General features: G+C 41.6%; 2 protein-coding genes across 2 annotated transcripts; both read right to left on the bottom strand.

Moving 5' to 3' along the window:
- Positions 1–809: 809 nt before the first annotated feature.
- LOC124291200 (ELL-associated factor 1-like) lies at positions 810–13,157 on the bottom strand. Its single transcript, XM_046728134.1, is given in 9 exon segments — positions 810–1,185; positions 1,267–1,715; positions 3,038–3,112; positions 4,502–4,621; positions 10,013–10,173; positions 10,413–10,549; positions 12,191–12,285; positions 13,043–13,058; positions 13,060–13,157. Coding segments are annotated over 8 exon segments (729 nt in total). The 5' UTR covers positions 13,144–13,157; the 3' UTR covers positions 810–1,185; positions 1,267–1,674.
- A 1,663-nt stretch (positions 13,158–14,820) lies between these two features.
- LOC124291196 (ELL-associated factor 1-like) lies at positions 14,821–17,973 on the bottom strand. The gene is given in 6 exon segments (XM_046728130.1): positions 14,821–15,035; positions 15,274–15,341; positions 15,344–15,413; positions 15,941–15,947; positions 16,980–17,069; positions 17,821–17,973. Coding segments are annotated over 6 exon segments (513 nt in total). The 5' UTR covers positions 17,921–17,973; the 3' UTR covers positions 14,821–14,857.
- Between the last annotated feature and the right edge of the window lie 1,289 nt (positions 17,974–19,262).

The following is a 19,262-nucleotide window of genomic DNA, read 5'->3' as shown; positions in this document are numbered from 1 at the left end:
GTGACTATGTTGTACAGAATATATAGACCAGCAACAGTATATTCATAACAGGTGTCGTATTTCTCTCCTTTACCCATACTTAGCTGCTGTTAGCAAACTAGAGCCAATTTTTCAATTATTATATTTAAATCACAGATCCCCTTGACAACCTTATGACTACATGAAACACAAGTTAAACACATTTTGAAACTATTTAGGATGTAGCTACCATGGAGTCTCACTGTCACTATAAAAAGAAACAGATAGGAAGGGTCGTCTCAAAAGCAAAACATGGACGGGTGTCGCTGACGATCGTAGGGGTCGGGATGGGGGATAGAGATATCAACTAAGATAAGATAATCCTTTAGGGCAATTATACTGGGGAAGTACACTGCATGTCATAATAATTTACAAATAATATCCAGTCCTGTCGATCTTCGCGATCGGGTGGTCATGCCACCTATATATTTTGAGACATTTAATACGATGCGTTTCTATGGTTATCAGGTATCATACTCTTTTACATATCTCAACATAAACTTTATGAAAGAAAGACACGTAAGATGTTAATCAATAGATGAGGTATAGCCAACACACATGAGAAAGCATAAAATATCTTTAAGATGACCCCTTGTGCCTGTAGGCAGCACATGCATTTCATGCCAGGTGAGTCGACGGTCCGTCATCATACCTGGCTGAGCGACCCAATTGCCATCTATAGTCTGATCTATTGTTTTCAGCAGCTATTCAAGTTTTGCCTGATTTTACGAGTAAAATGCTTTTCTGGATATCCTATTACACATCCCACTGAACGCTCAGTTAGGCCGATGTGGGTTATCTCCACATATGCTATTTGCAGTTGTGTATATTTTAGGGATACAGAGTAACAGCCTAAAAACAGTTTTTTTTCTATTTCCGACAGTACTTTAGTTCCTAGTATCTAGGCATCCTTCTGTCCTCACAGAAAGTATCAAGGTCCCCACCTATCCCTTTAGACAGAATCTCTCCCAAAGATGGGATCTAGGCACCCAACTCTCCCAACAGACAGTATCTAGCCACCTTCTCCCAAAGATGGGATCTAGGCACCTTCTCTCCCAATTGACACTGACAGTATCTAGGCACCCACCTCTCTCCCTATAGACAGTGTCCCTCCCAAAGATGGGATCTAAGCAACCAACTCTCCATTTGACAGTATCTAGGCACCTTCTCCCAAAGATGGGATCTAGGCACCTTCTCTCCCAACAGACAGTATCTAGGCACCTTCTCCCAAAGATGGGATCTAGGCACCTTCTCTCCCAATTGACACTGACAGTATCTAGGCACCCACTTCTCTCCCAATAGGCAGTATCCATGCACCCTCTCTCTCAAAGAGGGGATCTAATCAGCCTCCTATCCCTATGAAGAGTATCAAAGCATCCACTTCACCCAATAGACTGTGTTAAGGCACCGTTCTCTTTCAATACACAGTATCTAGGCACCCTCCAGTTTTTATCCCATAAGCAGCCCCACATGACTTAAATGTCATGCGTGTCAAGTATAAAGAAAGTTTTCACTTGCAGTCAATAATTTTAAAATCTCTCTCACAATCACTCATACATATTACCACAGAAACACATCTTGTCTCACACATTATCATCACCATGGAAACGGATATTGTCATCATCGAAGGTCATCACTATGGTGATAGTTCATATCTCAGTCACTGTCACTGCCTGATTCACTCAATTCCAGATCATCTGAAAGAAAATATTACCTCAATTACTTGATTCTGGTTAAATCAATGTTCTAGGAACAAGCCACAGCTCACAGAATCACATATTATTCCTGACACTGACACAAAATTGATTTGTTTGTCATTTAACGCCACACTCAGCAATATTCCAGCTTAATGGCAGCGGTTAGTAAATATTAGAGTCTGGACCAGACAATCCAGTGATCAACATCATGAGCATCAATCTACACAATTGGGATATGCCATGTGTCAGCCTGACCACCCGATCCTGTCAGTCGCCTCTTACGACAAGCACGGGTTGCTGAAGATGAATTCTAAATGGAATCTTCATGACAAAGCAACCCTCTCCTTGCCTATCCAAATCAATCACCCAATGGTGAGGTGAGATGAGGTGAGATTGACTTTAATGTTGCATTCAAAATTATTTCCCTTATATGGCAACACGAATACACATGGTTGTATGTGTCTGTGTGGCTGCATTTACTTGTATGGACCAATACCAGTTTATGGTGCTAGCCAACTGAGACACCGGGCCACAGTATAACAAGGGACACCCCACTCTGAGCTGACCACTCCATGTTTCATCCCTTTTACTGGTGTTCCGATGATCGAAAATCGATCGAAAGAAGGATTAAATATGATTATCAAAAGTAAAAAAACATATTTTCAATTAATCAGAATTTTGTTGTTTTAGTATCACACACTTGAATGAAGAAAAGTAAAAATTAAATTTGACAAATATTCACGAACAAACATGCACTCAACAGCGTAAAGCTATGCGCATTGTAACATTTTAACCACTTTTATTGTTTAATTACAATTCCAGTGTCTTTCTTGCATGCGTGTATTTCATTGCATGACAGTATTAGTTATAAAAAACATTTATTAGAAAAAACCTCGGGGGGAAAAACCCTTGAAATTGGTGATAACATTAAAAATGTATATACTTCGATTATAATCGATAATCTTTCACGACAATCCTCCGATAATCGATGGTGGGTTTGGTTTCCGATTCCCAACACTAATCCCTATGATGCTGAGGACCAGGCAGGGTATCAACAAGTACCATCTTTTAAAGTTTATTTGGGTGAGGTGAGGTGAGGTGAGGTGAAATTGGGTTTAACGTCGTGCTTGAGAATATTTCGCTCATATGAAGACGTCCATGTGTGTGTATGTGTTAAAGTTGATTTGGTATGACAAGGCCAAGGGATCAAACCACCCAAGTTCTGCTCTTTGGGTAGAGTCTTTATCCACTAGATTTCACACAGGGTTACTGAAGGTCCATGTAAACAATTTACAACATCATCCTCACGTAGCACAACTTACTTATCAGTGAGAACTGTCGCCCTGAGTTGGACTGGTTGGAGGGAGGCACGCTCGGCATACTGGGTGGGACCTGACCTATAATGAAAATGGAAGTGAGCTGCATAAATCAAGACACACCATAATATGTTTTGAGAGAGGGAGTATGGTTTTATGCTGCTTTTAGCAATACTCCAGCAATATCACGGCAGGGGACACCAGAAATAGGCTTCTCAGATTGTACCCATGTGGGGAATCGAACACAGGCCTTTGGCGTGATGAGTGAACGCTTCCTTCAATTACATATTTATAGGAACATTACATTTCTTGTAAAAATAATAATTATAACAATAAGTCATCTTCTATAGCGCACAGTCTCCAAACACCAAGCGATTGCTCGCGGCACTTAATCAGAATCTGATTATTATTTTTACCCCGGATAATCCAAGCTGCCTGTTATGTGCTAAAAGGTTAAAGTCACATGACTTTATCCAACCTGGTACCCACTTTCTGCTGGGTGAACAGAGGCAATTTGAACAAACTCACTTGCCTAAGGTGAGACCACATGTATTACACGTGCTTTACTGTTGGGCAGGATAGAAGTCCTAGAAACTCTCAGGAGTCAAGCTACAAAACACGGTCACCCATCCAAGGACTGTCCGAGCTCGACGTTGCTTCAACTGATTCGTGACCTGAGCTCTGTGCACAGGACCACGCACCACCATATTGGTACAATGAATATCATTGTAATTCCTCTGGATGCAACATATTCCTTTTTTTTTCAGTCTAAGTAAACTTAGACTCAGTATTATTCGTTACACTGCTATACTGAGTCTAACAAAACCTTGTGGAAGGTCGCGTCAGCTGACCTTTTCAATGGACCAATCAGAACACAGCTTACCAAATCGCGAAAGTTGACTTTCGCACCTTTTGAACTTTTACCTCGAAAACGTTTTGTACCTGAACGATTCCGAATGCTATTTTCCGTACGATCGCTTCCGAGTGATGCACATGGAGCACGCCACAACAGTGAGTAAACAGTTGCTGAGAATAGCGTTTTGTCAGTATTCAAGGATGTCAGCTTGCGGAAATATTAGCTAATGATAGCCATGTCAACAGAAACCCAAAAGCGTATATTCTGCAGGTCATATATCTGTGTCTTATGCGGGTTTTCATTTGTTATGAGATCAGTGTTGGCAACGAGGAAGAGAAAATCCATTTTGTAAGTCCCGCCAAACCCTAAATAGTAGCAGTTGTCTGATTGGTTAAATCGTTCGGCCGTTTCGCGTTGGATTGAACAGAACAGCATAGGTCGCTCAAAGGTTACCTGATGCGACCTTCCACAAGGTTTTGTTAGACTCAGTATAGCAGTGTAACGAATAATACTGAGCCTAAGTTTACTTAGACTGCTTTTTTCTGTATCTGTTCTAAAGTCAGGCATCACATCAAAGCCCCCCTACAGTCTATGCAGTAAGAAGGTGCACATACCAGCAGGGTTGTGTTGTGCGGGAGCTTCGTTGTCAGAGTCGCTGTCCTCGCTGGAGCTGGAGGAGCTACTGCTGCTGCTGATCTCCCCGATGTAGCTCGCCTCCTTCACGTCCGGCATCACTAGAAGCAAACACAGATCAACTTCCTTTCACTGCAATAACTAGTGCTGGTATTGGCATACAACCTGCGATACGATACATCATGATGCTAAAATTTTAGACATGACAATATATTGCCAAAGTATCGTGCACTGAAGCTGCGATACGATACGAATCCTGATATAAGGGTGACAATACGATACGCATCACGATTCTAAAATATTTCATTCTAACAACTATAAAACACTTGAATATCAAAACAAAACCATTTTAAAGAATTTTGTCAAATTCCGCGCGCGTTTTTCAATGTTCATTCGGAATCTAGATAATTAAGTTTATACACAGACTTTGTGAATGATAATAACATGTGAGTGCTATGTCTGACACAGTTCTTGACGCAAGAATTTCTGAGAAAACATTTACTTATGAAGGAAAATAAGTAAGCAAACATTTTCATCATCAAACAAAAGTGAGTCTTTTTTTCTTGACAGATATCGCGATTCGGCAATATTCAAAGTTAAACTTCGATGTATCGTTGCCAATTTAAAGTATCGTATCGGGATATACGACAATGTAAAACTTTGTATCGATTCACTGTATCGGTGGCCCATTGATCGAAGTATCGATGAATCGTCACACTACTAGTAATAACAATACACATGAGCAAGAATACCATTACCATGACCTGTTAGCCTAGCAGTTAGACATGATTTACAGACACATGAATACTGTAGCACTAAGACCAGTTTGTGGATACAGGTATCCTAGGCCGAAGTATCTATGCACCTGATACATGACAACCTACTTTGATGCAAATCCCATGTCTGCCTCTACAGAAAGAGCACTGACTATGGAGACAAAATACCAAGGCAGACTGTGACCAATCACAATACAGCAAGCACCTGTTGCAGTTTCTAAGACACAGCAAGTGACTTGGAGGGGGTTGTGTCCCTTGGGCTCCGCTATAGGTTCCACTACACTACATTAGTATCGCTTGCTCGCTGAGCCGGTCCGTATGTAAACAAGTCAAGAGAGACAGAGACATGTGACAGCTGTGATTGGATGAAATAGTGTAGTATGTTTGTTTTTTAAAAGCACATCCAACCAGTAATTAAAACTGACCACAATTTTAAGTATTTAGTGCTGTCATTTTTATCAACATCACTTATGCTTATTGTGTGTACAGATATTTTCCAGTAGGTGACATTTGGTGCGGAACTGGGGTTGATGTGTTCCACTTCCTGTGCTCGCAAAACGAGCCGGACAAGTTGGCCAGATATTGTGTTTTATGGTAGTTTAAAGGCCAGAGTGTACCCATGTGTACATGGAATGGCTGTTGATAGCCTGTCTATTTTTAAAAAAATTATAAGGTTACTATAGAAGCCTTTAGTAAAACATTTGGTGGTGTGTAACCCACAATCCTATGTCCTGATCATGTCTCAAGGGTTGTCAGCACATAACCGAATTCATGACCTGCATCACTTCTGGCTTGCCTCCCACAATAAGTCAATCCACAGTGATTATACAGTCGAACCCTGTTTATCCGGACATTTTGGTTACACTCGGAAATCGGTTAACTGGATGAAACAAGCAAAACGCACTGACGATGCATATTGACGAGACGTTATATAAAGAACAAGTACAATGTAGTTAATCCTAATCCTAATTAGCATGTGTTTTCGTTACTGATGAGATGTTCTCACACCTGCCAAATCCTAATTAACAACTCAAGTGGCACGCGTCCATAGTGTTTTGATGGGTGATTAATCAATTCACATCAAACGCCTGCCGAGAGAGATTAACAATGAATACACTTAGTCGAGCGATAGCATACACATGCATATGCACATGCGTACAGAGCTTTCCGTTCGGATAACAGGATCATTTTTCAATGGAAACCTATGGGAATGGTTTGAAAATTCTTTGTCCGGGTCCGGAAGTGCAGGGTCCGGCTAAGCAAGTACAATTACTGAAGGTAAGTTTCGTTTCACCTAAAAATAGTCTAAAAGGCGGGGTTTCCTGAATACAGGAATACCGTTCAAAGTGGCTTTAAACCCACTCATCCATCAAATGACCTGTTTATAACTGTGAGTGAGTGACTCTGGCTTTACGCCGCTTTTAGCAATATTCCAGCAATATTGCAGCGGGTACACCAGAAATGTGCTTCACACATTGTACCCATGTGGGGAACCTGAGTCTAAGCATTACGAGCAAACGATTTAAGTACTAGGTTACCCTACAGCCCCCTGTCTTTAACAAACAACATAGGGTAAACGATTGCTAAACATCGACAGTCCATGAATTTTAAAACATACAAGACTTCATGGTGTATGTAATTTTCTGACTGAAATTGATATTTTATACTTATCCTGACTCATGCTAAATGCTTGTCTCCTTCTTCTTGCGAATGATAGTGGAACACTTGAAATCCCTTGAAGTTCCCTTCTAAAAAAGCGGACGTAAAATCATCACTCACCCATGAGTAGTCTCCGTTGCCTCCTTTGGCATCCTTTTTGGTCACATGACCAGCTTTGTTGTCACTCTCTCAGTTTGAACGCCCGACACCCGGATTTACAGGGAAAATTGTGGAAAGAAAATTACATATTTTTCCTTATCCTGACATGCTAAATGCTTGCAGAATCTGTCGGAATCGGTGGTGGGTCAGGCCACTTCCGGGATTCACTGGCTGTGGGAACTTATGACGGCACTGTTGATGATTCTGTTCTTCCAACTTCCATCTGATGAGTCGGTGTTGCAGGTAAATGATCCTCATAGAATCTTGTGCAGCCGTTGATTTCTTCATCAACACTCGGCCTTGTCCGTAACCTCTCTGTTCGGCATGTGCCGGAGTTACACGAGTGAACACGTGTATAGATGGCTGAGTTGAAGCGCGCGAAAACTTCGGCACGTAGTACCGATGTAAGCAGACTGTTCCCTGTCTGTTGTGACTGTATTCTTCAACTTTATAATCTTTACTGCAGTCGTCATCTTATACAGATGTTCTGTAAAGTTGACCGTAACTGATGTCTCGCTGAGGAACTGCGACAATGCTGTCAACTATCCCCTTGATATCTTGTAAGCCCATGTGATGAAAATTCATCTTCAGTGTTTCATCGGATGTTATCTAACATCGTTACTTCAGGTGTGCGTCTCTTTCTTAAGCCACGTGTTGATCCAACATTGCCAACATCTAGTTGTAGTGTCCAGTTGCGTTATCTTCTTATCTTCCAACTTGAAGATCTATTACAGGATTCACTGATGATCTTGTAATCTCAAACCCTGATGTTATCATGAAGGGCTCCGTATGATGAAGGGGAAATCTGCTATCGTTGAACGGAGGGACATGCTGACTCTGATTATAATCCTCCCCGTGAGTGCCTCGCGCAGGTTGATGAAGGTCCAAGTTGGAAGATCCGCATCTGCGCAGTTTCTGTAGAATACTGGAGAACGACTGGATCTACTTCTGTGTTAGAATCTTTCCTGCTGAGACGCTGAAACTGCGTGGAGGCTCCATCGTGGACTGCTAACGCTAAGCTGGCGTTCGTTGAATCCTCCAGGCTTCTAACTGCTGATACTTCTGACAGTAAAGATCTTCGCGAAAGTGCAGGCCTTCATCGGAGAGAGCTTGTATAGCTAATATTTCATTCGCGCAGGGCGATTTTCATTGGAGAGGTCTGCTATTCTGAGCTGACGTTAGTAGAGTTCTCCAGACTTCTAACTTCAGACGGTGAAGTTGGACATTTCCCTATAATGACGTGAGTCTCTGTATGTAGATCTGTATGTAGAGCTGCGTGCAGGTGAACGGTCCCGGTGTGACCGTGTATTCCTCCTGGAGTCTTGAGATATCTCTCTAAGCCTTCACGAAGGCTGATTGACATAATCTCCCCTCTGTGAGATGTGGAGTGCCTGCGCGCAAGTTCCCGATGTGTCTTAGTCCGATGGTGATGACAATCCATATCTGCGGCGTCTGTAGCGTTCTGGAGAACGCTTCAATCTGCTTCTGTGTGGAGAATCTTAGAGGCTCCTTCGGGGACGTCTAAGGCTGAGCTGACGTTGGAAGCGTTGTCTAGCTTCAGTCGTTGAAGATCGTCAGGTGCGTTTGCCTTCGCGCAGGCTTTCCTCTTCATCCAGGTGCGTTGGAGAGGCTGCTGAACCTTCGAGCAGGCTTGTAGTCATCGTAGTGGTCTTCGTAGCAGATTCCTCCTGCGCGAAGCGACGTTCCATCATCGACATCATCTGATCTGTAAACTGTTGCATAAACAGCCCCAGGTTGAAGTTCTGCGACGTATGTTGAGACTGCTGCAGGGCTGATGATGATACTGAGAACGTTGAGGCGTCTTCTAACGTACGCTGCACTTGTGAAGAGTTGACGCTGCTGCTATCTCTGGTACCCGATGTCTGCGTTGATAGAAGGTCTTCTGTCAATATCTGCGCTGATATAGTTGCCGATGTAGCTGTTGAAGCAGGCTTCGCCTTCCTGCTGACGACATCAGACTTCAGGTATGATGATGGGGATCATCATACACGCCTGCTTCTTCTGGAGGTACAATATCGGCAGTGAAGGATCTCGCCTTCGCGTAGAGCTGTGAAGAGACTTCGACGAAGTCTTAGGAGCTGTAGACTTCTTCTTCTGCGCTGAAGAAGATCTCGTCTTCTTCGTCTGCAATGAGGATAGCTCCGTTGACGACGATCTCTACTTAATGGAGACAGAGTTCATCACTGGAACAGCGACCTGCCCTCGTAAACGCTCGTCAATTCACTGGAATTATGAACCTCCGCAGCAGTAGTTAACACACGATGATCAGCGCAATCACTCGATTTACCAGACATGACTTGTGATTACCTTCTTACCCAGTCCTTTGCACGTCTATGAAGAGAAAAAAGGTAATTATTAAATTCAAAAGTAGTTAGTTTCTGACAATGTTTACAGCGAGAGCTGGAAGAACATGTAGTAGTGCAATCAGGACATAATATATGCGGGTCAGCCACAGACAGCCGGTACCTACAACGAATACAAGTTTTCATCAATTGTAAACCAGATGAAAAACATGGCAAACAACGTATAAATTAGACATAATATCAAAACATTTGATAATATACAATCCAAAAAGCGTATACAGCTGCCATTTATATGTAAAAGGTCCAAAATAGAAAAGGATATGTGCTGTAAAGGGACGCAGGTGCTCTCACAACCGTCCTCAAGGGCGAAGAAGGAGAGAGTGACAACATAGCTGGTAATGTAACCAAAGAGGGCGCCAAGGGAGGCAAGGGAGAGTGATGATTTTACGTCCGCTTTTTAGAAGGGAACTTCAAGGGATTTCAAGTGTTCCACTATCATTCGCAAGAAGAAGGAGACAAGCATTTAGCATGAGTCAGGATAAGAAATATATGTATATTTAGAGCGAGTCTGTACCTATATCCATGTCTTGCTGACTGTTGGATACTGGCGAGAAACCTTTTACAGATGAGGGACTTCTTTGGTTGGTCTTGGGTCTTGAAGGTGATGTAGGTCGTTGCTTAGCAACTTCAACAGGGGTCAAAGGTCGCTGTTGTGCGCGGCTTGACCCTTCAATTCTGAAACAGGTAATTGTATATGTAAATTGTAATATGCAAGCATGACATGTGTAGCCATCATTGATCAACATCACACATATCGATTTACGCAATTGGGATACAACGACGTGTGTTAACCAAGTCAACGAGTATGACCACCCAATCCTGTTAGTTGCCTCTAGCATGGGTTACTGAAGATCAATTTTAACCCAGATCTTCACGGGTTTGATGTGCATGAAGCTGAGTAGTGTCCTGCACACCTGGTTTTCTTCAGCTGTATTGTGTTTGTGAGTTTCTCCAGTGTAAATGTTCCAGTGTCATGGTCGATGATCAACACACACTCCTTTGGACATGGCTTCTTGTTGCCCTTGTACACTGTATGGCTTGTTCCTGAATTCTGTAACACAAAATTGATATGATTAAAGGTCACATGCAACGTAAAACACAACTTTGCAGATTCCGATACCTTTTGGTATGGACTTACCGAAACAAATCATCAAAAATGCAAATTCAACTTATAAAGTTGAAAAATAACGCGATGAAAAAAACAGCGCGAAATCAGAGTTCAAACGTTTTCACTAATTTTCCCCAGACTTTTCTGGGGAAAATGGGTTTCAACAGCTGGGCTGGCTCATAGCACGTCCAAGAGTGAAATAGGTTCGCAAGAGCTTGGAAGTAGGGTTGTCCGGTGAATACTCAGTGAAGGCTTTGGTGTGAGCTATTTTTCTAATGTTGTGTTGATATCTCACAGGTATGAGCTTTTATATGTTATGACAGTAAATTAACTGTTTATATAATTTCACCACACGTTCTTCTTACCGAGTCACTTTCTCAGTTCGATACATAAAAGCAATGTCATTATTTAGCGTTGACACAATTTCTAACTGTGATATAGAAATGTCGTTGTCACAGACAAAACTCAATGTCTTGTTTTATTGACACCTGTGTGTCTGCCTGCCTGTCTGCTAATGACAATATTCAATACACAGCTGCTGTCACTGAGCACATGCAATTTGAACTTAACACCAATCAGGCTATACACCATAAACAAAATGCATTGATTACATTATGTAATTACACAGACAGGCAGGTGTGATAGTTGAACACATGACATGTTTTGATGTCTGTTGATTGCAAAATGTTATACACAAAAAATGAGCATGTATTTACAAAACCCAACATCTCTACATACACACACACACAATAAGCCGTGAGGGCATCTGCAAATGAACCAGCCGTTACACTTGAGTGCACACCCACCCGCTCTGACTGGGTTCGGTATCCCGGCTGCTTCGTTTCTTGGGAAGTAAACCGAAGAACACAATATTGCACTTTTGATTTGCGATTGTACGCTTATAATTTTGTTTATATGTTTTTTCATAACCAGCAATGTATATTATATGTCATGAATAAGTGATAATTGTGTTTTAATTATGTTTGATTTTTTGGTTGCATGTGACCTTTAACTTAGATGATAAAAAGGCACAATGGGTACTTTCACATTGGATAAGCGAGCTATTCAGCTGAAAGGCACTATGACTAACCTGAATGTTGCAAGAATTACCATACTATTAATTAATTACTATAAAAACTTACCAACTGACTTCATTCCATATTGATACACCACTGTGATAAAGTTGTTCATCCGTAAATTGTTATCCTTCCTAGTGAGTATGGAAGTGAATTTGGTTCAGTGCTGCTTTGAGTGAGTGAGTGAGTTTAGTTTTACCCAGCTTGTAGCAATATTCCAGTAATATCATGGCGGGGGACACCAGAAATGGGCTTCACATATTGTACCCATGTGGTGAAATGAACCTGGGTCTTTGGCGTGATGAGCGAACGCTTTAACCACTAGGCTACCCCACCGCCCAGTGTTGCTTTGAACAGTATTCCAGTTATATGACAGTTTGGTGTGGGAGAAAAGCCTAAAGCAATGCAGGTGAAATCACAAATTACTGATGTGGTTCAGACAAACCTAGAAACAATCAGGGTAAATTTGGGATTCAAATCTTTTAGATGTTTCTAGCCAGTGTCTCACCTGTACGTGTGGAACTGTAACAGACACCTGGTGTCCTTCGCCAACTTCAAAAACTGCCTCTCGTGCTGTGTCTACTGATGCTGGTTTGAAGTCATCTGCAACATCAACATTCATAGTTCACCTGGTGTCCTTCACTCAACCAACATGGCTGAGAATAACATATAGAATTGAGAAATATATAATATTTTCTCATTGTCTGATAATATCTGTCACCAGCCATTGTGTAATGCATGATAACAGGTTAGAGGGTTTCAAATCTATTCTGAATTTTATAGGACTGAGGCTTAATGTTATCCACCATATTTGTGGTCAAATATCGGCATTTGATTAGTTCTAGATAAATCACTAGAGGTGTGAGGATCTTTCACTGACAAAACACATTGCTGTGAATTCTGTAAAAAGATTGAATTATGGGTGAACAGGGTGAATGTCATCATCATGATCATGGCCATACAGAACCAACATGGTGACTGTTTTTATCCCGATGGGGTAATTACTGATAATAGTTTTGTATGTTTTACGTGACCCAACCCAAGATGAGCCAAATAAACACAGAATATGTAAAAATCTGAATCCGCGGTCCTTGTAAAACACTTTCCTCCCATCCTGTTGCAGACATAAATTGCAATGTAAGGGGCAGAAAGATATAAAGATATATATTTGTGTTATGATTCCATAACTCATCAGCTATCTGTTAGTCAAACAAATCATTATCTCTTCACTCATACATGAGTTTTAGCCATTTAGGTTTGCAGGCGGAGATATAGGATGGATTTGTGGCAGCGATTCGAAAAATCGTTGTTTCGTCCACCATATTTGGCGGTGTAATCTGTACATTCTGTTAGGACTCACAGCGTATTGAATGAAAAAGCTGCCCGGGTGGAAGGATCAAAACTCCTGCCTAACTTCAGTTCGTGAACACTGTTGTCTATTGGCATATTTCTGTCACTCATGTCGAAAACTTATTTTCACCCAGTCAGAATCCATTATTTTCCAAATAAACCGGAAGTAATATCGGGAGGTCGCGAGAATCTGAACCGGATGTTTAACCGGACGGATCTTTAACTTTGCTAAAATGCAATACTGAACTTTACCAGTGGTGTCACAACGCGTCAGCTTCGGCTGTGAAATGAGAAAAAAGGAAACCATGCTTGAAACTTTAATACCTTGGTGATACGCAAAATAACAAATTTGGTGCTGACAAAACAATGGTTTTATTCATCCTAATCGCTTGGAATCGAACCCACATTCAGCACATGTTGTTGTCGTAATGGAGTGAGTTTAGGGGAACAATGTTGTATACAGTAGAAACACAACCTTTCTAAGAGTGAGCTCGCGAGTGGGTTTAGCTTTTTACGTCGCTTTTTAGCAATATCCACAGCAATATCACGTCAGGGGACACCGGGAATGGGCTTCACACATTGTTCCCCTTATGGTGAGATCTTAGTCTTCGGCGTGACGAGCAGGAACGCTTTAACCACTAGGCCACCCTCACTCGCCCACCTTTCAAGAATAGGTGCTGCAGTTTAGATCTCGCTTCCAGTTGTTTCCCAAGACTGATGATGATACCTGAAAACGTTAGCGTCTTCTAAGCGATGCGGCTGCGCTGTGAAGCCCGAAGTTGGCGCTGCTGCTATCTCTGGTACCGGTATATCTGCGTTGATAGAGTCTTCTGTCAATATCTGCGCTGATATAGTTGCCCGATGTAGCTGTTGAAGCGGAAGCCGTCTTCCTGCTGACGACTGTGACTTCAGGTATGATGATGGGGACTCATCATACTTGCGTCTGCTTTCTTCTGGAGGTACAATATCGGCGAGTGAAGGATCTCGTCTTCTCGCGTATAGAGCTGTGAAGAACCCGGCGAAGTCTTAGAGCTGAACTTCTTCTTCTGCGCTGAAGAAGATCTGCGTCTTCTTCGTCTGCAATGAGGATAGCTCCGTTGGCGACGCATCTCTACTTTAATGGAGACAGAGTTCATCACTGGAACAGCGACTCGCCCTCGTGGAACGCTTCGTCAATTCACTGGAATTATGAACCTCCGCGAGCAGTAGTTAACACCGATCGATGATCAGCGCCAATCTTTCGATTTACCAGACATGACTTGTGATTACCTTCTTACCCAGTCCTTGCACGTCTATGAAGAGAAAAAGGTAATTATTAAATTCAAAAGTAGTTAGTTTCTGACAATGTTTACTTTTAGAGCTGGAAGAACATGTAGTAGTGCAATCAGGGACATAATATATCTTGAGGGTCAGCCACAGACAGCAGTACCTACAACTACAAGTTTTCATCAATTGTAAACCAGATGAAAACATGGCATAAACAACGTATAAATTAGACATAATATCAAAACATTTTGATAATATACAATCAAAAGCGATATACAGCTGCCATTTATATGTAAAAGGTCCAAAATAGAAAAGGATATGTGCTGTAAAGGGACGTTAGGTGTTCTCACAACCGGCCCTCCTCAAGGGCGAAGAAGGAGAGAGACATACATAGCTGGTAATGTAACCAAAGAGGCCAAGGAGGCAAGGGAGAGTGATGATTTTATCACGCCCGCTTTTTAGAAGGGAACTTCAAGGATTTCAAGTGTTCCACTATCATTCGCGTAAGAAGAAGGAGACAAGCATTTAGCATGAGTCAGGATAAGAAATATATGTATATTTAGAGCGAGTCTGTACCTATATCCATGTCTTGCTGACTGTTGGATACTGGCGAGAAACCTTTTACAGATGAGGGACTTCTTTGGTTGGTCTTGGGTCTTGAAGGTGATGTAGGTCGTTGCTTAGCAACTTCAACAGGGGTCAAAGGTCGCTGTTGTGCGCGGCTTGACCCTTCAATTCTGAAACAGGTAATTGTATATGTAAATTGTAATATGCAAGCATGACATGTGTAGCCATCATTGATCAACATCACACATATCGATTTACGCAATTGGGATACAACGACGTGTGTTAACCAAGTCAACGAGTATGACCACCCAATCCTGTTAGTTGCCTCTAGCATGGGTTACTGAAGATCAATTTTAACCCAGATCTTCACGGGTTTGATGTGCATGAAGCTGAGTAGGTCCTGCACACCTGGTTTTCTTCAGCTGTATTGTGTTTGTGAGTTTCTCCAGTGTAAATGTTCCAGTGTCATGGTCGATACGATCAACACACACTCCTTTGACATGGCTTCTTGTTGCCCTTGGTACACTGTATGGCTTGTTCCTGAATTCCTGTAACACAAAATTGATATGATTAAAGGTCACATGCAACGTGAAAACACAACTTTGCAGATTCCGGCTACCTTTGGTATGGACTTCACCAAACAAATCATCAAAAAATGCAAATTCAACTTATAAAGTTGGAAAAATAACGCCGATGAAAACAGCGCCGAAATCAGAGTTCAACGCTTTCACTAATTTTCCCCAGACTTTCTGGGGAAAAATGGGTTTCAACAGCCAGGCTGGCTCATAGCATCATCCAAGAGTGAAATAGGGTTCGCGCAGCTTGAAGTGGGTTGTCCGTGAATACTCAGTGAAGGCTTTGGTGTGAGCTTATTTTTCTAATGTTGTGTTGATATCTCACAGGCCGAAGCTTTTTATATGTTATGACAGTAAATTAACTGTTTATATAATTTCACCACACGCTCTTTCTTACCGAAGTCACTTTCTCAGTTCGATACATAAAAGCAATGTCATTATTTAGCTGCTGACAGAATTTCTAACTGTGATATAGAAATGTCGCTGTTCACAGACAAAACTCAATGTCTTGTTTTATTGACACCTGTGTGTCTGCCTGCCTGTCTGCTAATGACAATATTCAATACACAGCTGCTGTCACTGAGCACATGCAAATTTGAACTTAACACCAATCAGGCTATACACCATAAACAAAATGCATTGATTACATTATGTAATTACACAGACAGGCAGGTGTGATAGTTGAACACATGACATGTTTTGATGTCTGTTGATTGCAAAATGTTATACACAAAAAATGAGCATGTATTTACAAAACCCAACATCTCTACATACATAATAACACAATAAGCCGCGGAGGGCATCTGCAAAATGAACCAGCCGTTACACTTGAGTGCACACCCACCGCCTGACTGGGTCGGTATCCCGCTGCTTCGCTTTCTTGGGAAGTAAACCGAAGAACACAATATTGCACTTTGATTTCGCGATTGCACGCTTATAATTTTGTTTATACTTAGATGATAAAAGGCACAATGGGTACTTTGCATGTGACATTGGATAAGCATTGGATAAAAGCTATTTCAGCTGAAAGGCACTATGACTAACCTGAATGTTGCAAGAATTACCATACTATTAATTAATTACTATATAAACTTAACAACTGACTTCATTCCATATTGATACACCACTGTGATAAAGTTGTTCATCCGTACATTGTTATCCTTCCTAGTGAGTATGGAAGTGAATTTGGTTCAGTGCTGCTTTGAGTGAGTGAGTGAGTTTAGTTTTACCCAGCTTGTAGCAATATTCCAGTAATATCATGGAGGGGGACACCAGAAATGGGCTTCACATATTCTACCCATGTGGTGAAATGAACCTGGGTCTTCGTTGTGATGAGTGAACGCTTTAACCACTAGGCTACCGCACCGCCCAGTGTTGCTTTGAACAGTATTCCAGTTATATGACAGTTTCGTGTGGGAGAAAAGCCTGAAGCAGGTGAAATCACAAAATATTGATGTGGTTCAGACAAACCTAGAAACAATCAGGGTAAATTTGGGATTCAAATCTTTTAGATGTTTCAGCCAGTGTCTCACCTGTAACGCGGTGGAACTGTAACAGACACCTGGTGTCCTTCGCCAACTTCAAAAACTGCCTCTCGTGCTGTGTCTACTGATGCTGGTTTGAAGTCATCTGCAACATCAACATTCATAGTTCACCTGGTGTCCTTCACTCAACCAACATGGCTGAGAATAACATATAGAATTGAGAAATATATAATATTTTCTCATTGTCTGATAATATCTGTCACCAGCCATTGTGTAATGCATGATAACAGGTTAGAGGGTTTCAAATCTATTCTGAATTTTATAGGACTGAGGCTTATTGTTATCCACCATATTTGTGGTCAAATATCGGCATTTGATTAGTTCTAGATAAATCACTAGAGGTGTGAGGATCTTTCACTGACAAAACACATTGCTGTGAATTCTGTAAAAAGATTGAATTATGGGTGAACAGGGTGAATGTCATCATCATGATCATACAGAACCAACATGGTGACTGTTTTTATCCTGATGGGGTAATTACTGATAATAGTTTTGTATGTTTTACGTGACCCAACCCAAGATGAGCCAAATAAACACAGAATATGTAAAATCTGAATCCGCGGTCCTTGTAAACACTTTCCTCCCATCCTGTTGCAGACATAAATTGCAATGTAAGGGGGCAGAAAGATATAAAGATATATATTTGTGTTATGATTCCATAACTCATCAGCTATCTGTTAGTCAAACAAATCATTATCTCTTCACTCATACATGAGTTTTAGCCATTTAGGTTTGCAGGCGGAGATATAGGATGGGATTTGTGGCAGTGATTCGAAAAATCGTTGTTTCGTCCACCATATTTGGCGGTGTAATCTGTACATTCTGTTAGGACTCACAGCGTATTGAATGAAAAGCTGCCCGGGTGGAAGGATCAAAACTCCTGCCTAACTTCAGTTCGTGAACACTGTTGTCTATTGGCATATTTCTGTCACTCATGTCGAAAACTTATTTTCACCAGTCAGAATCCATTATTTTCCAAATAAACCGGAAGTAATATCGGGAGGTCGCGAGAATCTGAACCGGATGTTTAACCGGACGGATCTTTAACTTTTTGCTAAAAATGCAATACTGAACTTTACCAGTGGTGTCACAACGCGTCAGCTTCATGTGAAATGAGAAAAAAGGAAACCATGCTTGAAACTTTAATACCTTGGTGATACGCAAAATAACAAATTTGGTGCTGACAAAACAATGGTTTTATTCATCCTAACTTGGAATCGAACCCACATTCAGCACATGTTGTTGTCAATGTGAGTGAGTGAGTTTAGGGGAACAATGTTGTATACAGTAGAAACACAACCTTTCAAGAGTGAGTTCACGAGTGGGTTTAGTTTTACGTCGCTTTTAGCAATATCACAGCAATATCACGTCGGGGACACCGGGAATGGGCTTCACACATTGTTCCCTTATGGTGAATCTTAGTCTTCGGCGTGACGAGCGAACGCTTTAACCACTAGGCTACCCCACCGCCCACCTTTCAAGAATAGGTGCTGCAGTTTAGATCTCGCTTCCAGTTGTTTCCCAAGACTGATTGAGTTTGGTTTAACGAGGTTCAACAGTCCGTCAGTCATAACACCTAAACACGCAATGAGAACCACAAGCGATGTGAGTCCGGGTATGGCGCAGACAAACCCTGGGCGAAAACGGGAATTGAACCATCGATCAGAAGCACCTGGCATGGTTAAGCTGCACCTCAGACCACGAGGCCACCTAGCTATAGTATGACCAGAAATTATTGAGAATTTTAGGAATATGTTTAATTGGATTTCTAGTATAAACAACCTTGACCAGCTATCAAGTGCTTGGTTTCATTCAAGAGAGACAACTCCGTTAATCCTTTTTCATTAGTTTGTGAAGAGTTATCCCCTTTGTTTACTTGCTAGCAGACGACATTTTCAGTGATCCTCAACTTATGGATGATTTAGAGAAGAGGAAGTTGATTTTAGAGTATTATAACAAGGACATCAGATCAGCTAAAGTGATTTCAAGTAGAACAGGCATCCCTTTGTCCACCGTTTATTGTGTTTTGAAAAATATTGCAAATGGATATGGCAATTTTCTGGGTCTACCTGCGCCTCCCTGGTGCTCAATGCATTGAGCACTAGGGAGGCGCAGGTAGGCCCAGAAAATTGACTGTCGGTGACAGGTATTCTTGTTTCTAAAAACAAACGAAGGAGTTTAGAAAACTTAAGGCTGGATATGATTGATAGAGGAACTGTGGCTGTCTGTAAGGAGACAATTAGAACTGAGCTGCATGCAATGGGTTGGCAGAAAAGTC

This window comes from Haliotis rubra, unplaced genomic scaffold (assembly GCF_003918875.1).
Source record: "Haliotis rubra isolate DU_JTF1 unplaced genomic scaffold, ASM391887v1 Scf485, whole genome shotgun sequence".
In the NCBI taxonomy this organism is placed as follows: Eukaryota; Metazoa; Mollusca; class Gastropoda; order Lepetellida; family Haliotidae; genus Haliotis; species Haliotis rubra.
Note: the sequence above shows the minus strand (reverse complement) of the source record. Positions and strands in the feature narration are given on the sequence as shown.